This window comes from Rutidosis leptorrhynchoides, chromosome 2 (assembly GCF_046630445.1).
Source record: "Rutidosis leptorrhynchoides isolate AG116_Rl617_1_P2 chromosome 2, CSIRO_AGI_Rlap_v1, whole genome shotgun sequence".
NCBI classification, from domain to species: Eukaryota; Viridiplantae; Streptophyta; class Magnoliopsida; order Asterales; family Asteraceae; genus Rutidosis; species Rutidosis leptorrhynchoides.
In genome coordinates, this window is record NC_092334.1 from 325,192,501 (window position 1) to 325,210,128 (window position 17,628).

The 17,628-nt window shown below is 32.9% G+C and overlaps 1 protein-coding gene across 1 annotated transcript; it reads right to left on the reverse strand.

Annotated features, from left to right (window-relative positions):
* Window positions 1–178: 178 nt before the first annotated feature.
* LOC139888807 (uncharacterized mitochondrial protein AtMg00310-like) lies at window positions 179–833 on the reverse strand. The gene is made up of 2 exons (XM_071871794.1): window positions 486–833; window positions 179–433 (listed from the first exon to the last, which is right to left on the reverse strand). The coding sequence occupies exons 1-2, from the start codon at window positions 831–833 to the stop codon at window positions 179–181; spliced, it is 603 nt and encodes a 200-aa protein (XP_071727895.1).
* Window positions 834–17,628: the final 16,795 nt, after the last annotated feature.

Below are 17,628 nucleotides of genomic sequence, written 5' to 3' on the forward strand. Positions count from 1 at the left end.
AAAACATACATCATTTGGTTATTTTGAAATGAGTTATCTTTTAAAATGAATGCAATGTTTGAAGACTTCATCCAGGTGGATTAGGACGGGCCTTTACACGAACCGCATAAAGTCCAAGACCACTTATCAGCTTTCTCGGCCGCAAGCTTCACGTTTGACAGTGGCTCATTCAGCTCCATCAGTTCACCATTCGATCTGCCTTAAACCTCACGAATCTATGACCAATTTGGGACGAAGGAAGAGCCATCCAAATTACTCGATCCGCCACCGACGCATTCAAATTTGACCGTAGCAGCACCAATCTCTTAAATATATCTTTTAAAGCTTTATCTTTGACCCACACATCTTCCCAAAATATTTTACTGCTTCCATTCCCGATCACCCTTGAAAAAGACTTGGAAAAGTTCACACCGAAACCATCAAATCTCGAACCCTGTTTTCACAATTTTACTCCAAGTATAGTTAGAACAAGATAGCGAATTAACCCCACCCGAATTAATTAACTCCAAGACCCCGTGAATACCTTTGATAACATTAACCCACAAGGAAGTGGGTTTGGTAAGAAACCTCCACCACCACTTGCCGATTAATGAGAAATTTTTACAATTAAGAGAACCAAGATTAAGTCCGCCATCCGCCCAATGACGGATAACATCATCCCATTTAACCCACGAGATTTTTGACTTGTCACCCGCCTCACCCCAAAAAAAATTTCTCCTCACACACTCGAGTTTTTTAAGCACGCTAGGCGGGGCACAAAAGAGCGAAAAGTAATACAAAGACAAACTATTTAGCACCGAAGTCACGAGAGTTAAACGTTCACCAAAAGACATCGCACGTGATTTCCAATCAGACAACCTTTTTTCAAACTTATCAATAACCGGTTTTCAGCTTGCTAATTTGTTCATATTAGCCCCAATAGGTAACCCGAGATATGTAAACGGGAATGTGCCAACCTTACATCCAAAAAGATTAGCCATGAACTCAACCTCATTCTTATCAACCCCACCCCGAAAAGATTACTTTTGTTGTAATTTATCTTTAAACCGGAACATAATTCAAAACATTTTAAATGCTTCATTAAATTTTTACTATTATCTAAACTCAAAGAACCAAAAAATAAAGTGTCGTCCCGTATTGAAGGTGAGAAATTGGAATTTTATCTTTACCAATTTCAACCCCACAATAAAGGTTATTCGACACCGCCAACTTTGTTAACCAATTAAGCCCCTCCGCCGCGATAATGAAAAGAAAAGGTGAAAGGGGATCGCCTTACCTCACACCCCTCCCGAGTTTAAACTATTTTGTTGGTGTACCATTGACAAGAACCGAAATTGAGTCCGATTTCAAACACGAAGCAATCCAACCTCTCCATTTATCACCAAATCCTATAAATCCCATCAAATCATCTAAAAATTCCCAACTAAGGCTATCAAATACCTTTTCAATATCAACCTTGAACATCATACTTTTTACTCGCTTAGTTTTCAAGAAAGCAAAAGATTCATTAGCCATAAGTGCACCATCCATAGTATTCCTACCTCTAATAAACGCGCTTTGTTCAAAGCCAATAATGTTTGGCATTACCTTTCTAATCCTCAATGAAAGCAACTTCGCAATTATTTTATAATAACTACCAATCAAACTAATAGGTTGATACTCATGTGAACTCATCAGATCCGTCTTTTTAGGAATAAGCGTGATAAAGGATGCATTACAACCTTCCGAAATTTCACCCGTTGCCCAAAAACAATTTACAGCCGCCACAAGATCATCATGAATTATAGCCCAAAATTTCTTAAAAAAATGCATATTAAATCCATCCGGACCAGGAGCTTTATTATTCGCGCATTCATTTATAGCTCCCCATATTTCCTCTTTCGAAAACATCACTTCAAGGCCCTTAGATTCATCTTCTATTAACCGAAATTCAGAACCCATATTAGAATAATTAAATGCCTACTGAACTGAATGATGTAGAGTGTCTTCAGGCCCAATGTTGACGTCAGGTCCACTTCTGCCAGTAGATCCAGCAGAGATTTCAGGCCCAACAGTGGCATCTGGCCCAACCGAAACAAACCCACCCAGTAGTCGAGGCATACAAGCTGACTTTTTAGAGAATAAACTTTGAAAGTGAATGAAAACGTTGTCTTTAAATTCCCCCGGATCCTTAATCCAAACACCATCTACCATAATACGACGAAAATTACATGTTGTACTTCCTACAAATTGATGCGTGAAAGAATTTTGAATTTTCATCCCCATCAAGTATCCATTTAATTCTCGCCTTTTATTTTAACATACCCGTTTTGACATTTTCATGATCAATCCAACGACGTCTACAATCTAGCCACGATGCCAGATCTGAATCACTAAGAGGTTGATGAAATGTCCCGTTCTTATTGACTAAAAACGTTCCATATTAATTGATTTCGTTGCGAGGTTTTGACCTCTATATGAGACGTTTTTCAAAGACTGCATTCATTTTAAAACAAACCATAACCTTTATTTCATCAATAAAGGTTTAAAAAGCTTTACGTAGATTATCAAATAATGATAATCTAAAATATCCTGTTTACACGCGACCATTACATGATGGTTTACAATACAAATATGTTACAACGAAATAAGTTTCTTGAATGCAGTTTTTACACAATATCATACAAGCATGGACTCCAAATCTCGTCCTTATTTAAGTATGCGACAGCGGAAGCTCTTAATAATCACCTGAGAATAAACATGCTTAAAATGTCAACAAAAATGTTGGTGCGTTATAGGTTTAACCTATATATTATCAAATCATAATAATAGATCACAAGATTTCATATTTCAATGCACATCCCATACATAGAGATAAAAATCATTCATATGGTGAACACCTGGTAATCGACATTAACAAGATGCATATATAGGAATATCCCCATCATTCCGGGACACCCTTCGGATATGATATAAATTTCGAAGTACTAAAGCATTCGGTACTTTGGATGGGGTTTGTTAGGCCCAATAGATCTATCTTTAGGATTCGCGTCAATTAGGGTGTCTGTTCCCTAATTCTTAGATTACCAGACTTAATAAAAAGGGGCATATTCGATTTCGATAATTCAACCATAGAATGTAGTTTCACGTACTTATGTCTATTTTGTAAATCATTTATAAAACCTGCATGTAGTCTCATCTCAAAAATATTAGATTTTAAAAGTGGGACTATAACTCACTTTCACAGATTTTTTTTTTACTTCGTTGGGAAGTAAGACTTGGCCACTGGTCGATTCACAAACCTATAACAAATATGTACATATATATCAAAGTATGTTCAAAATATATTTACAACACTTTTAATACGTTTTGACGTTTTAAGCTTATTAAGTCAGCTGTCCTCGTTAGTAACCTACAACTAGTTGTCCACAGTTAGGTGTACAGAAATAAATCGATATATATTATCTTGAATCAATCCACGACCCAGTGTATACATATCTCAGTATTGATCACAACTCAAACTATATATATTTTGGAATCAACCTCAACCCTATATAGCTAACTCCAACATTCACATATAGAGTATCTATGGTTGTTCCGAAATATATATAGATGTGTCAACATGATAGGTCGAAACATTGTATACATGTCTATGGTATCTCAAGATTACATAATATACAATACAAGTTGATTAAGTTATGGTTGGAAAAGATTTGTTACCAATTTTCACGTAGCTAAAATGAGTAGTTTTTACCAATTTTGTTTTGCTCGCCATTTCTTCGTTTCTAATCCGTTTTGAGTGATTTAAGCGGCCACGGTTTTGTATTGAACTTGACTTTATGAAACTAAACATAAAAGGTATAGGTTTATAGTCGGAAATACAAGTTACAAGTATAGCTTGATGGGGTAGTCATTTCCGTCGAAAGAACGACATCTTGATGACTATTTTGAAAAACATACTTTCACTTTGAGTTTAACCATGATTTTTGGATATGGTTTCATGTTCATAAGAAAAATCATTTTCCCAGAAGTATAGCTTTTAAATCAAAGTTTTTCATAGTTTTTAATTATCCAAACCAAAACAGCCCCCGGTTGCAACTACGACGGCGTAAATCCGGTTTTATGGTGTTTATCGTGTTTCCGGGTTTTAAATCATTAAGTTAGCATATCATATAGATATAGAACATGTGTATAGTTGATTTTAAAAGTGTAGTTAGAAGGATTAACTTTATTTGCGAACAATTTTAGAATTAACTAAACTATGTTCTAGTGATTACTAGTTTACCACTTCGAATATGATAGCTTTTTATGTATAAATTGAATGATGTTATGAACATCATTACTACCTTAAGTTCCTTGGATAAACCTACTAGAAAAGAGAAAAATGGATCTAGCTTCAACGGATCCTTGGATGGCTCGAAGTTCTTGAAGCAGAATCATGACACGAAAACAAGTTCAAGTAAGATCATCACTTGAAATAAGATTGTTATAGTTATAGAAATTGAACCAAAGTTTGAATATGATTATTACCTTGTATTAGAATGATAACCTACTATAAGAAAACAAAGATTTCTTGAGGTTGGATGATCACCTTACAAGATTGGAAGTGAGCTAGCAAACTTGAAAGTATTCTTGATTTTATGTAACTAGAACTTGTAGAATTTATGAAGAACACTTAGAACTTGAAGTTAGAACTTGAGAGAGATCAATTAGATGAAGAAAATTGAAGAATGAAAGTGTTTGTAGGTGTTTTTGGTCGTTGGTGTATGGATTAGATATAAAGGATATGTAATTTTGTTTTCATGTAAATAAGTCATAAATGATTACTCATATTTTTGTAATTTTATGAGATATTTCATGCTAGTTGTCAAATGATGGTTCCCACATGTGTTAGGTGACTCACATGGGCTACTAAGAGCTGATCATTGGAGTGTATATACCAATAGTACATACATCTAAAAGCTGTGTATTGTACGAGTACGAATACGGGTGCATACGAGTAGAATTGTTGATGAAACTGAACGAGGATGTAATTGTAAGCATTTTTGTTAAGTAGAAGTATTTTGATAAGTGTCTTGAAGTCTTTCAAAAGTGTATGAATACATATTAAAACACTACATGTATATACATTTTAACTGAGTCGTTAAGTCATCGTTAGTCGTTATATGTAAGTGTTGTTTTGAGACCTTTAGGTTAACGATCTTGTTAAATGTTGTTAACCCAAAGTTTATAATATCAAATGAGATTTTAAATTATTATATTATCATGATATTATGATATATTAATATATCTTAATATGATATATACATTTAAATGTCGTTACAATGATAATCGTTACATATATGTCTCGTTTCGAAATCCTTAAGTTAGTAGTCTTATTTTTACTTATGTAGTTCATTGTTAATACACTTAATGTTATATTTAATTATCATATTATCATGTTATATATAATATTACAATGTATTAATATGCTTCATATATATTTAGTAAGACGTGGTTATAACGATAATCGTTATATGTATCGTTTCGAGTTTCATACGTCAATAGTCTCCTTTTTAAGTATATAACTTATTGTTACTATTTTTAATGAGATACTTGATGATCATTATATCATGTTAAACATATATATTTATTCATTTATGTATCATCATGTCATATACAACTTATAGCGTTCGTGAATCATTGGTCAAACGGGGTAATCAGACGTTTACAAAATTTCCGTTTCAATTAACCAAGTCTTAACAAGTTTGACTGCTTAACATGTTGGAAACATTTATTCATGTAAATATAGTTTTCATTAAACATATAATCATAGAAAGGTTCGGAAAAGTTCAGGTCACTACAGTTGACATTTTGCCTTTAATTCCCAATCCATTGCTTCCTTTTTAAGATTATTTATCCCATTATCAGGACTACCGAATTTAGACTTACTCCAAGATTTTAAGGTCATCTTCACATTCTCCAATCTATCCATAAACACGCAATCTTTCCTATTCCCCCGTATAGGTTGATCCCAAGCTTCACGAATTACTTCATCCACATTTAGACAATTGAGCCACTCATCAAATACTTTAAACGGATTTGGACCATAATCAATTACTCTATCCCTAAGGATCAAAGGACTATGATCCCATAGATTCGGATCCAACGCAATGATCGAAAGGTCATCCCAAAGGCTAATAAAACCATCCGTGACCAAGAACCTATCAAGCTTACTGTATTTTTACCCATCATCGCTAATTCTATTTGGATATCCCGTCCAAATCCTATACAAATAATTACGGATTATGCAATATTTATGTATTTCCTAATGTGTTAGAAACGTCGCATTTGATCATATTCATTTTTTGCAATGTACTAACTAAATTATTAGACAAATCTCGTGCATTGTCATAATCAGCTATAAAAATGATTTAAAATATTTACTATATACATATATACATATACATGTAGCTTAAATTTACAACACTAGAAAAAAATTTCTTGTGTGATTCCACAAATTCGCGGGTGTTAACCACGTAACCTAGTATTATTTAAAGAATAAGAGTTTACTTTGAACTTTGAGCAATATAGTAATTTTGGTCACTTTTTTACAACTAATTTATGGCTTATATATTTAATAAGGAATTACCATAATAAATGCCATATTGGATCAGTATTGAGGTGCCGTTAAAAAAAAATGTGGATGTTTGATGGAAGGTTGGCAAAGGTTCATCCTCAACCTCCCTTTCACATTATTAGTTATTTTTTTTTAACATTTTTATCCCCTTTAATATTTAGTTTTTAAACTCAACCCTTTTAGTTTTAGGTTTTATAATTTTCCCTCAACTTTAAATTTCACTTTGACCCCTTTGACTTCTTTATATTTCAATTTTACACTCAGCTTTTAATTTTTTATTTCTCAATAATAACACACACCAACGACTCAATATTCCAAGAGTCCACAGTAATGCGCACTTATTCATTTACTTGTTCTTTTTTATTTGTTGATAGTGTAGTTTTTATGTGTAATAGTATGTTTATAAATATAATTACATATAGGTGTGAACACTCTATGCTTAGTTTATTTTTATATAAACTATTATTCTTCTAAAAGAATATTGATTTTATAGACTTGTTAATATTATGTGATAATATTATTCTTTGTATTCTTCTAAAAAATATTAACTTTCTTCACATAACTTAGTAATATTCTTCATTAAAAATATTATTCATTGTAAAGAATATTTTCACAACAACAACAAAATTCAATCGAACATATGTGGGGTATGAAGGAGGTAAGATGTAGACAATTCTTCTTCTATCGTATAATATAGAAAAGTAATTCTCCACTCATGGTGAAAGACCTTAAGAGTAGAGAAAGTCATCCCTCTCAATGTTCTATGGATTGAGAAATTGCTTCCGAATAGACATCCGGCCAATAAGAAGTTTAAAAAGGTGTGAGACGCCATGAAAATGGTATAATCAAATCTCTATGGGTTTTAAATCTGCCTGAACATTTATTGGAAATATTAATTTTCTAGTAAAGCAATTATCATTTTCATCAAAATGTAAATATTTTGGTACAGAAAATATCCGTTATGGTAAAAACTAGGGGTGGGCAAAACCGGATATCCGAAAATTTGGATAGTGAATACGGCAATCCGAAATCCGAATCCGAAATTTCGGATATCCGGAAATCGGATATCCGAAATTTCGGATTCGGATACCGGATAATCCGAATATACGAACTATATCTAATAAATGCAAAAAATACAAATGGCAATACACATATTACTTAACAATTCACATACGCCTAAGTTCAACATTCTATAATTCGTATTACAAAAGTTCAAAACACGATTAATATATCATTGTAAAAAACATAACAAAGTTCAAAACATGATTAACACATCATCGTAACACAAACAAAACAGTTATATCTTAACTGTTTATATAGAGATATTCATACAAATTATCTGCTTTGCTTAACATAAACTGCTATATTTCTTATAACTTTTGATGTACTGTGATTTATTTCTTATATAGTGATTTATTCTATATCAAATAATAACTTTATGTTTTCTAGAACGCGAATCAAGTTATAATTAGTATGTCATAATCGTTACAATAAAAATGTTACAAATCCATCTTTTAAGGATGAACCAAACAAAAAGTGTATCCAAATATGAATGCAAGATAGTTTCAACAAGAAAGAAAGATTATTAATAAAAGTTCAAAGGATACTAACTTTACTCTTTGTAACGATTGATTATTCTATCTGTTATCTTTGTTCTTTTTACTCTTAAAAGTTAAAAGTTTAGTTTACTTTGAAAGCTATAAAGTCCATAAGCGATAACATTGGACTACTAAACTATAAATACAATAAATATATTAATAATAAGTGTAATTTATTTCGGATATCGGATTATCCGAATATCCGAAAATTTTGGAAAATTGATCCGATATCCGAAAATCCGGATATCCGAATTTTCAGATATTTTCGGATCGGAATTTCGGATAATTCGGATTGCAGATTCGGATTCGGATATTATGCCCACCCCTAGTAAAAACTTATACATATATATAACCAAGAAAGGTTCGTAATGTCGTTTGGTTCTTAATATTATCGGGAGCCTATGTTGTTTTGACTTAAATTTGTGTTTAAATTTGGCTAACCGAGTTTCAAAAAATTGGACCGTAGGCCCGGCAAAGCGGGCTTCAGGCTCATTTCTAGTTATAAAATATTCTTCAAAATATAAATGTTTATTGGAAAATATTAAATTTCTAGAAAAAAATGTAAATTTCATCAAAAATGAAAAAATTATTTCTAATAAATATATTCGTCATGAACAAAAATTGGAGATTATTCTTCGAAAAAATATTTTACATTTTAGAAGACAAAATGAATAAAATGACAAAATGTCCTCAGCCAAATTAAGGAGGACGTGGGTGACGGACAACATTCTAATATTTAGGAGGTAAATGGAACGATTAAAATTGAAATCAAATTCAATATTTTGATGCCGTTCCAGTTTTCGAGCTTTGATTTTTCGAACTCAGTTATTAATATGTGACGACCCGGAGATTTTCGACCAAAGTTAAACTTAATCTTTATATGATTCCGACATGATAATCAAAGACTGTAATGTTGAGTCTCAAAAGTTTTGGATTTGTTTATATGGATTCAGTTAACCTTTGACTATTCTCAACGATTCACGAACAATTATTTGTTAATAAATATAGATATAATAAAAGTAAGTATACATATAATAAATGGAAATAAAAAGATTTAATTACTGGATTTAAGAATGTAAGTTAATATACAGGATAATAAAATGATTATTAAGTTAAAACTATATATAAATATATGTTTCTTATAAAGAAGTATTATGATACTGGTATATATACAATAGATGTAAATATTATGTGTATTTTACAAATGTTATTAGATATTATGTATTATTAATATATTGAATTACAAATTTAAAATATAGTTCTTATATTATTACTTTTATTAAATATTAATTTTAACATTAATATTAGTATTGATAATATTACTATACATAATATATAAATATGAAATTTAATACATTTAAAATGTTATAATAATATTATTACTAATATTACTAATATCATTATTTCAAAAATCCTTATTATTTAAAGTATCATTATTAATAATTATTATTAAACTTATTATTTTTATCATTATTGTTATAATTAATATTATCAAATTATTGTTATTTCTTTATCATTCTTATTTTTGTTTATTAATTCGGTATTTATTATTATTATTATTTGATAATAATATTAGTATATTTATTAATTATTATAAATTATATATAAAGGCAATCGTACGAGTTTATTCTCAAATCTCTATCACTTGGTTCAATTTTTCTCCTAATTGATTTGAACTGTCGATTCCAATCCATAAAACAACAAGGAGAAGTTATAGATCAACATCTTCTTTTATTATTTTATGTTATTTTATTTCTGAGTGATTATCTTTGGTCTAATTTTGTTACCCGTCACAATCGATTCTCAATACAAACAAACATAGATCACTTCATATTATTCCAGCACATATTCGATTACCATCTTTATACACCTAAAATTGAGGCATTAAAAACAGAAATTCCAGCTTATAGTTCGAACACCTGCTATCATTTTCCAACACCATCAAACACCTCAAAAACCATCACACTAAATATGAAGACTAGTTGTGCAACCCTTCGTTTCCACCACTATACAAACCAAACATTTGCATGCAAACATTCATCTCACAAGTTCATATACAACTAAATAATCTCATCTATCTATTAGCAATATAATTTGCATGCTTTGTTAAAGATGAAAACCTTTCCAATTTTGGTTCACATTTCTGTTTTCGATGATCAACATCGACCTCCAAACACTCGACACCACTGCTACATGATCACTTCGACTCAAACCCAAACATAAACGTGATCATAATAACCACTTACCATCGAACCTCCATCACCTTCACAACCACTATTCGACCACCAAAATGAAACCCACTTGCAAATCATATTAAACCCATGACCACATATAAACCCATTTAGAGTTTACAATCATCACCATGTTACTCACTCATTTATTGTTTCTATTTCTTCCATCACTTAAACCACCTTCCTTCCTTAAGAGACACCACCATATCAACTCCATGACGACTCAACCTTCACCGTTTCTGTTTCGTTTCATCAATACTACCACCAATCGTTGCTGCTATTGCTCGATTACTCCTAATGCAGCTACAACTATGACACCTTTCTTCTGTTTCTTTGTCCAACACAAAATCGCAACTCTATATATAAAAGTATGTATAATCAAACCATTGCTTTGAATAATAAAGTGGGTACATATTATAGAATAAAGAGGTTGTTAGCGATGATTGAGGGTATCCAAGACAGAAAACGTGTGTAACCATTACACTATATATATATAAATATATATATTTTTTTCATAAAGCCAACCCATTAAAATATATGTCAACTAGTAAAGTGGCTGTTGTTTTCCTTTTATCATATATTCAACAACTTTTTGTGTAAGTTAGTGGGAAATGGAGTAGGTCCAAAGAGAGGTCCCAAATCGATTAAATAAAACAAGGAAAAGGTGGTAGGAACAAGTGGTCACGTTAGAAAGAAGAAGGAATAAGCGTCGATATATTTTTTTTTGCTACGGGAACCGCAGAGTGGGATTGAAGTGGTTAGTTACGAAAATGATATTCAGTGATATCATGATATTAATTTTCATGGTGTATGATGAGGATGAACAAGGTGATGAAGGTGATATGATACATGATAAAGATGATGATGATGAACGATAATGGGGTGAACCGAAGACCCCACACTTTATTCTCCTGTCAATTTCTACTAACCCACCTCTTAAATCCACGAAAAACAGTTACCAAACTATTAATTGGGCTTACAAGGGAATTGGGCCGTGAACCTACTGTTTTACTTATTGGGCCGTAACCTAGTTTATCTATTGGGTTGAGCTGAAATGAAGACGAGGAAGGAATTAAGATGATTATGATTTCAGTTGAGTAAATTTTAAAGAGATGAAGTTAAACAGAAAACATGTTAAATAAAATTAATTTGTGAATTAAAATAGAAAAAGCAAAGATAGTTGGATGGTTTAGGGTGTTGTGGGTTTGAGCGAGAGGTCGCGGGTTCGAGCCCGGTCATAGGCAGTTTTTATTTTTGATTGGAAGCTTATACTCTTAAGGTAGTATTTACTATTATTATTATTATTATTATTATTATTATTATTATTATTATTATTATTATTATTATTATTATTATTATTATTATTATTATTATTATTATTATTATTATTATTATTATTATTACAAATAATTATGTTTATATAAAAATACATTACGAGAACATTAAATCACATATCACTATAATTTTATTACTAATAAGATAGTAACTAAGCTATATATGAAATATATCAATTAATATATACATATATATATTTTTTTATAAAACCCTAATATATATTATTATTATTAATATGTTATAATGAAAGATAAACATTAATTAAATCAGATAGATAAATCAAATATATCTATATCTATATCTATATAACAAATAATTCAACAAGTATATTATTAAAAATAATATATAGATTTATTCGAATACGAGTATATGTTTTAATATATATATAAATGATATAGGTTCGTGAATCCGAGGCCAACCCTGCATTGTCCAGTTGTTCATATAGTCATATGTATTTTTACTACAAGAGACATTAGGTGAGTTCATTTGCTCCCTTTTACTGTTTACGTTTTTGGGCTGAGAATACATGCAAATGCTTTATTAGCTGTTTTACAATATTTATATGCGTGAGTTCATTTGATTTCCTTTTACTCTTTATTTTTTTGGGACTGAGAATACATGCGCTGTTTTTACAACCGCTTTATTAAATGCTTTTGAAATATATTTTGAACTGCGAATACATGAAATGCTTTTATAAATGTTTGACGAGATAGACACAAGCAAAACGTTCCTCGAATGAATTATTATGCAGACAGAGGTTCTGCGAATTATTATTGAATTATGTGGACATGATAATTGCCACCATTGAATTATGTGGACATGATAATTGCCACCATTGAATTATGTGGACATGATAATTGCCACCAGTTGAAGTGAATGTTATGTATCGAGAGAATGATTTTATACACAGGTTATGTGTATGTTATTTTTGTGCACGAGATATGTGTACGGTTACTGAGATTTATGAAAGATGATTTCGTACACGAGAAAGGTGTATTGTATTTAAAAGATATCGCATGTGCATTACAGGTGGGTATAGGATTCGGGCCCATTTGTACCATGCAGGATTTAAATCTTGTGGTTTATCAAAATGATGAATTTTATTGTTTTATGATAAACCTATGAACTCACCAACCTTTTGGTTGACACTTTAAAGCATGGTTATTCTCAGGTAATAAAGAAATCTTCCGCTGTGCATTTGCTCATATTAAAGATATTACTTGGAGTCATTCATGACATATTTCAAAAGACGTTGCATTCGAGTCGTTGAGTTCATAAAGATTGTTATCAAGTCATTCATAGTTGGATATATTAGGAAATGGTATGCATGCTGTCAACTTTTGATGAAATGAAAGTTTGTCTTTTAAAAACGAATGCAATGTTTGTAAAATGTATCATATAGAGGTCAAGTACCTCGCGATGTAAACAAATGTAATGTATTCGTCCGGATGGATTAGGACGGGTCACTACATAATATGTCTAAAATGGACGGTTTAATTAATGCAGTGTCGTTAGGTCGCATGAACGTCTATTCAGGTACCAATAGGAGTTAATGGTTCTATGATTTATATTTAGCTGGGGTTCATAGCTATAATCCACCTACTTGCTTCTTTCTATAACAAGTAAAGGATAAGTATAACCTAGATTTGTATTTTTGTACATTTGATAGTAATGTGGGATCATAGTACGTCTAAAGATAACCCTATAGCAAGTGAGGTGTATTTAATAAACTAAGGATATATATACTACAAATAAGATAAATGACAAATAAAGTAAAGGGTTGAATGCAATATTTAGAGCTGTAGGGAAAACTACCTATAGAGTTCTACTTCCTAGAATGAGCACTAGACCTTAATTAAGAGGAGGTAACCTAATTGATTTGTCACTAAGAGACTAGGCCATGAAGATTCTGGTCGGTACAGCATATCCTACTCCCAACGCTAAACTAAAAGATTGAAGCGACCTATATTGGACGGAGTCCTAGGTTCATGAATAGAGTGATATGGCCGAAATGGACGGTTTTATTTGTGTGGTGTCGTCGGGCCGCAACACGCCAGAATCAACCACCAAGGGGGTGGGTACTGTTTTAAATTTATATTTAGCGGGGCCTAAATCATACTACTCCTTAGTATGAGTAAGAGAAGTATGACCTAGAGTCGTAATTTTGAGATATCAGTAGAATCGAACCTATATTTAAGCCTAAGATAGTTATGAAGGAGTAGTGGTTACTTAATTTTGGGACTTTCTAATTTATAAGACATATAAAGTAAATGCGATAAAATTCGTAATTCAGATAAGGTTAAACTGAGTGCATACTATGATTTCATCAGTTATTCAACCGAGATTATGGAATGCTGGCTCATGAATAGCCAAAGGCCGTGTATTCATTACATTGGTCCTAAATGCCCCTGTCATAAGACATGTCACTGGATACTGCGTTAGGCTTGAAGATTCTGAATAGACAACAACGTCCCTTACCCCCGATGCCCTTGCAGTCTGACTACAGGCATACACGTTCAGACGGCTCATCCAATTGAGCGACTCGGTTGGGTGACGTATTAACATTCCACAATGGTCTAAGCTTTCTTAAGAATAATAGAATACACGGTTTACCATATCCGAGAGACGTGATGTGTTTCAATACTTTCGTTAATGATTAGTTTTAAAAGATAGTTAGGCCCTTAAAAAAGGTTAACCATAAAGAACACCATGGCCAAGTCAAGCTAACTTCCATGAACACGTTCGGTTATCCTAACGGTCCAATCCTTTATATGTCTAAGAAAACAGCTCCTTAATTAACTAAGAATCCCTCAAGCGGGGTGCAATGCTTGAGACTGCGTTATGGATGCAGTGTACTAATCAACACTGACCGGGTTCCATGGTCTTCATTAGCAGAGGTACAACTTACAACAACTGCTGTGCTTCAGCATGCACGTACGAAGTTTATATGCTTGGTGACTACACTAGTATGGTTTGGGACCGACAATGTACTAAGGGTATAGTCAGATGTTTCACTACGAAAGAGTCCTCAGTCGGAATCCAAAGCTTGATATACTTATTACAACCGGTGTGACTCAATCGATCTTACGTTGTATCCGATAGACTTCTCTTACCAAGGGGTGACACAGATAGTGTACTCTGAATCAGGGTTCGCGACTTCCCAATAACAGAGCCAATAACTACGTTCTATTAGTTGGAAAAGCGATTGAGTTTAAAGCATAATCGGAAAACATTTCAACAGCATACACAAACCATAATATTATTTCGACATTATAACTGCTTACATCATAGCATACACTAAAGATAACTACTCGCTAATCATGACAACAATATTACCGAACATAATGATAGAAGACAAAAGATAAGGGATAGAAGTACCATTAGATTAAACGAGTTCCGAATACAAAAGTGACAACTTCAAGACTCCAGACCGCTCCTAATATAATCTTCGGCGTTCTTCTCCGGGTACTAGGTTTCCTGCACGGAGTCGAAGACCTTGAGAGTATGACTAATATTGTACAAGAGAGAGAAAGAAGTGAATTGAAGTATGTGTTGGAATGAATGACAAAGACCCTTTAAATAAGCACAAAATTTGCCTGCAAACGGCTGGCAGGCCGTTTGGCAAGCCGTTTGCAGGGCCCATTTGCTAAGGCAAGCCGTTTAACGAGGCCATTTGATCTGGGCATTTGCCAGGCTATTTGCCACACTGGCAGGCTATTTGGCAGCCTGTTTTGCAAGCCGTTTGGCTTGCTGATTCCCTGGATCGTAACTTGATTTCTTGTCTTTCACCGTTTTTGCTCTAGAATCTTCGTTTTAGCTCCGATTCTCTTGATTCTTTTTGCACCGTCTTCGTAATTACTTGTGCTTCAATTCTGACCGACGAAGTGGGTATTTTGTCGACAAAGTTCGAATCTTTCTTTTTTGGATCTTAATACCGGGGTGAAAACGTGACTTTTTAGCCGATATCAAATATCTCACACTTAGACTTTGCTTGTCCTCAAGCAAACTCTCATTTCCTTAAGAATCTTTTCAGAGTTTCTTTTCTAATAGCCTAAGTGGTTTGCTTTTATTGTAAGAGCAAAAAGATAAGGTGAGTCATCTATGTTATGATTGAAACTATCTCTGCAAGCATGCGAGGAGGTTACATGACATAGGCTATCTTTCACGGGTCACTCAAATCACACAAGTGTTTAGGGTTCCCTATAGATCTAAGAAATGAATTCACTCATAGCCAATCATGCTACACCCATCGTCATAGGCTTGATAAAGACTCAAAACTTTTCTGCTAATGCGAGAATGGTAGTAATCTTAGCTTCTAGGTCATTTGTCAATGATGGAAAAGGAATTTTGGAGTGGTAGTGAAGTTGTTTTTGAAGGGTGAGATAAAAGGGGAATGTAGTCTTTATATAGACTTTTATTTGGATAGATAGGAGTGCTGAAGTGTTTGAGAAGCACTATTGAACTTTTTCTTCATTTGATAATCATTTTCGGTCAAGTTTTCTTCGACATTTCTCTTACTAAGTTCTGCTCCTTTTTTTGGAACTTTGAATTTTTTTTTTTGGATATTTCATCTCGAGAAACTTTTTGCCGGTAAACTTTTTCAAGACCTTTGCCATGATACTTGAGAGGTTTATAACATCGGGTTTTCAGAAGGAATCTCATTTTCTGGATTTTTTGAGTAATAGTAAAGATGATGTGGGTGTGGTTGTGGAGTAGAAGTAGTGGAGGTGCGTAAGGCTTATTTTTGATAAATGGCTAGCTCTTCTGATTATAACCGAATCACGTTTCGCTGCTCGAAAATGTAGATCTAAAGCAAATTCTGATTCTGAGTACAGACATCGGCACTCTCAACGGAAAATAGTGAAGCATTAAAGATGAATGCTGGTCTTATTTAGGGTGCCTCACCATAATCAATTTAGGTCAATAATGCCTTAGTCATGCAATGCTCTATTAGAGATTTGGTTCAACCTAACAAGATTTCCACCCTACTTAAGCCTTACTTTTATTGACAAACGTTTTAGGTTTTCAAAAATACTTTTTCGAAAAGGCTTTTTTTTTGTAAAATTTTTGAAATTTGGCTTAATGACTTGGAATCTTTGTAATGGGTTATTTTAATAAAGCATAAAAAGATTATACCAGCATCCCACACTTAGACGAACATCGTCCTCAATGTTCCTAGTGTATCCCACACTTAGGAGTTTTAGTTGAAGATTTAGGAGTATTTGTCTAGTGTTTTTATTGGGTTAGAATCCTACACTTAGTGATAAGCTAGGATGTGGCATATTTTGAATCTTGAGCTAATAGCGAAAAGAAAGAAATACCCCTAGCAGATGCGGCTGGCTTTCAATCCTTGCGTCTTTTATTGATCAGCTCATTTGTCATCCTTTATTCTTCTACTCTACTTTATTACACGGGTTGCCTCCCGAGAAGCGCTTTTGTCTAAGGTCGTTGGATCGACCATAGTGACGCTTTAAAAAGCAAACATTCCTCGCTGATGGTTGTAATCTTGGTCTTCCCGAGGGAATGTGAGTCTTGGCGGGTAAATCCTAAGAAAGTGTCGGACCAATAGTGGTAGAAGGTCCGGTACTTCTCTTGAAGATCTTTTGAAAGATAAGTAGTACGCAGTTTCGGCTCTTGATAAGTCTTTTAGTCTAATGTGAATATGATCCACGGCTCTGCTGGTTGACCCATGAGTGTCAATCATAGAAGCAGTGCTGGTGGTGATTGTTTCTCTGATGGGATGCTCATTTCGGAGGTCTTCAAACAATGTTAGAAACTGTATCTTTAGAATTTCGAAGTCTTCAGAATGGTGATATCCACAGTAAGAGTCTGTAGCTTTGTACATATTTGTTAAAAGATGAAGCTG

Coding starts and splice junctions, on each gene's coding strand:
- LOC139888807 (XM_071871794.1), bottom strand. CDS start 833: ATGTCTTTTGGTGAACGTTTAACTCTCGTGACTTCGGTGCTAAATAGT. Junction 434..485: donor AGTTAATTAATTCGGGTGGG/GTTAATTCGCTA, acceptor TTGTGAAAACAG/GGTTCGAGATTTGATGGTTT.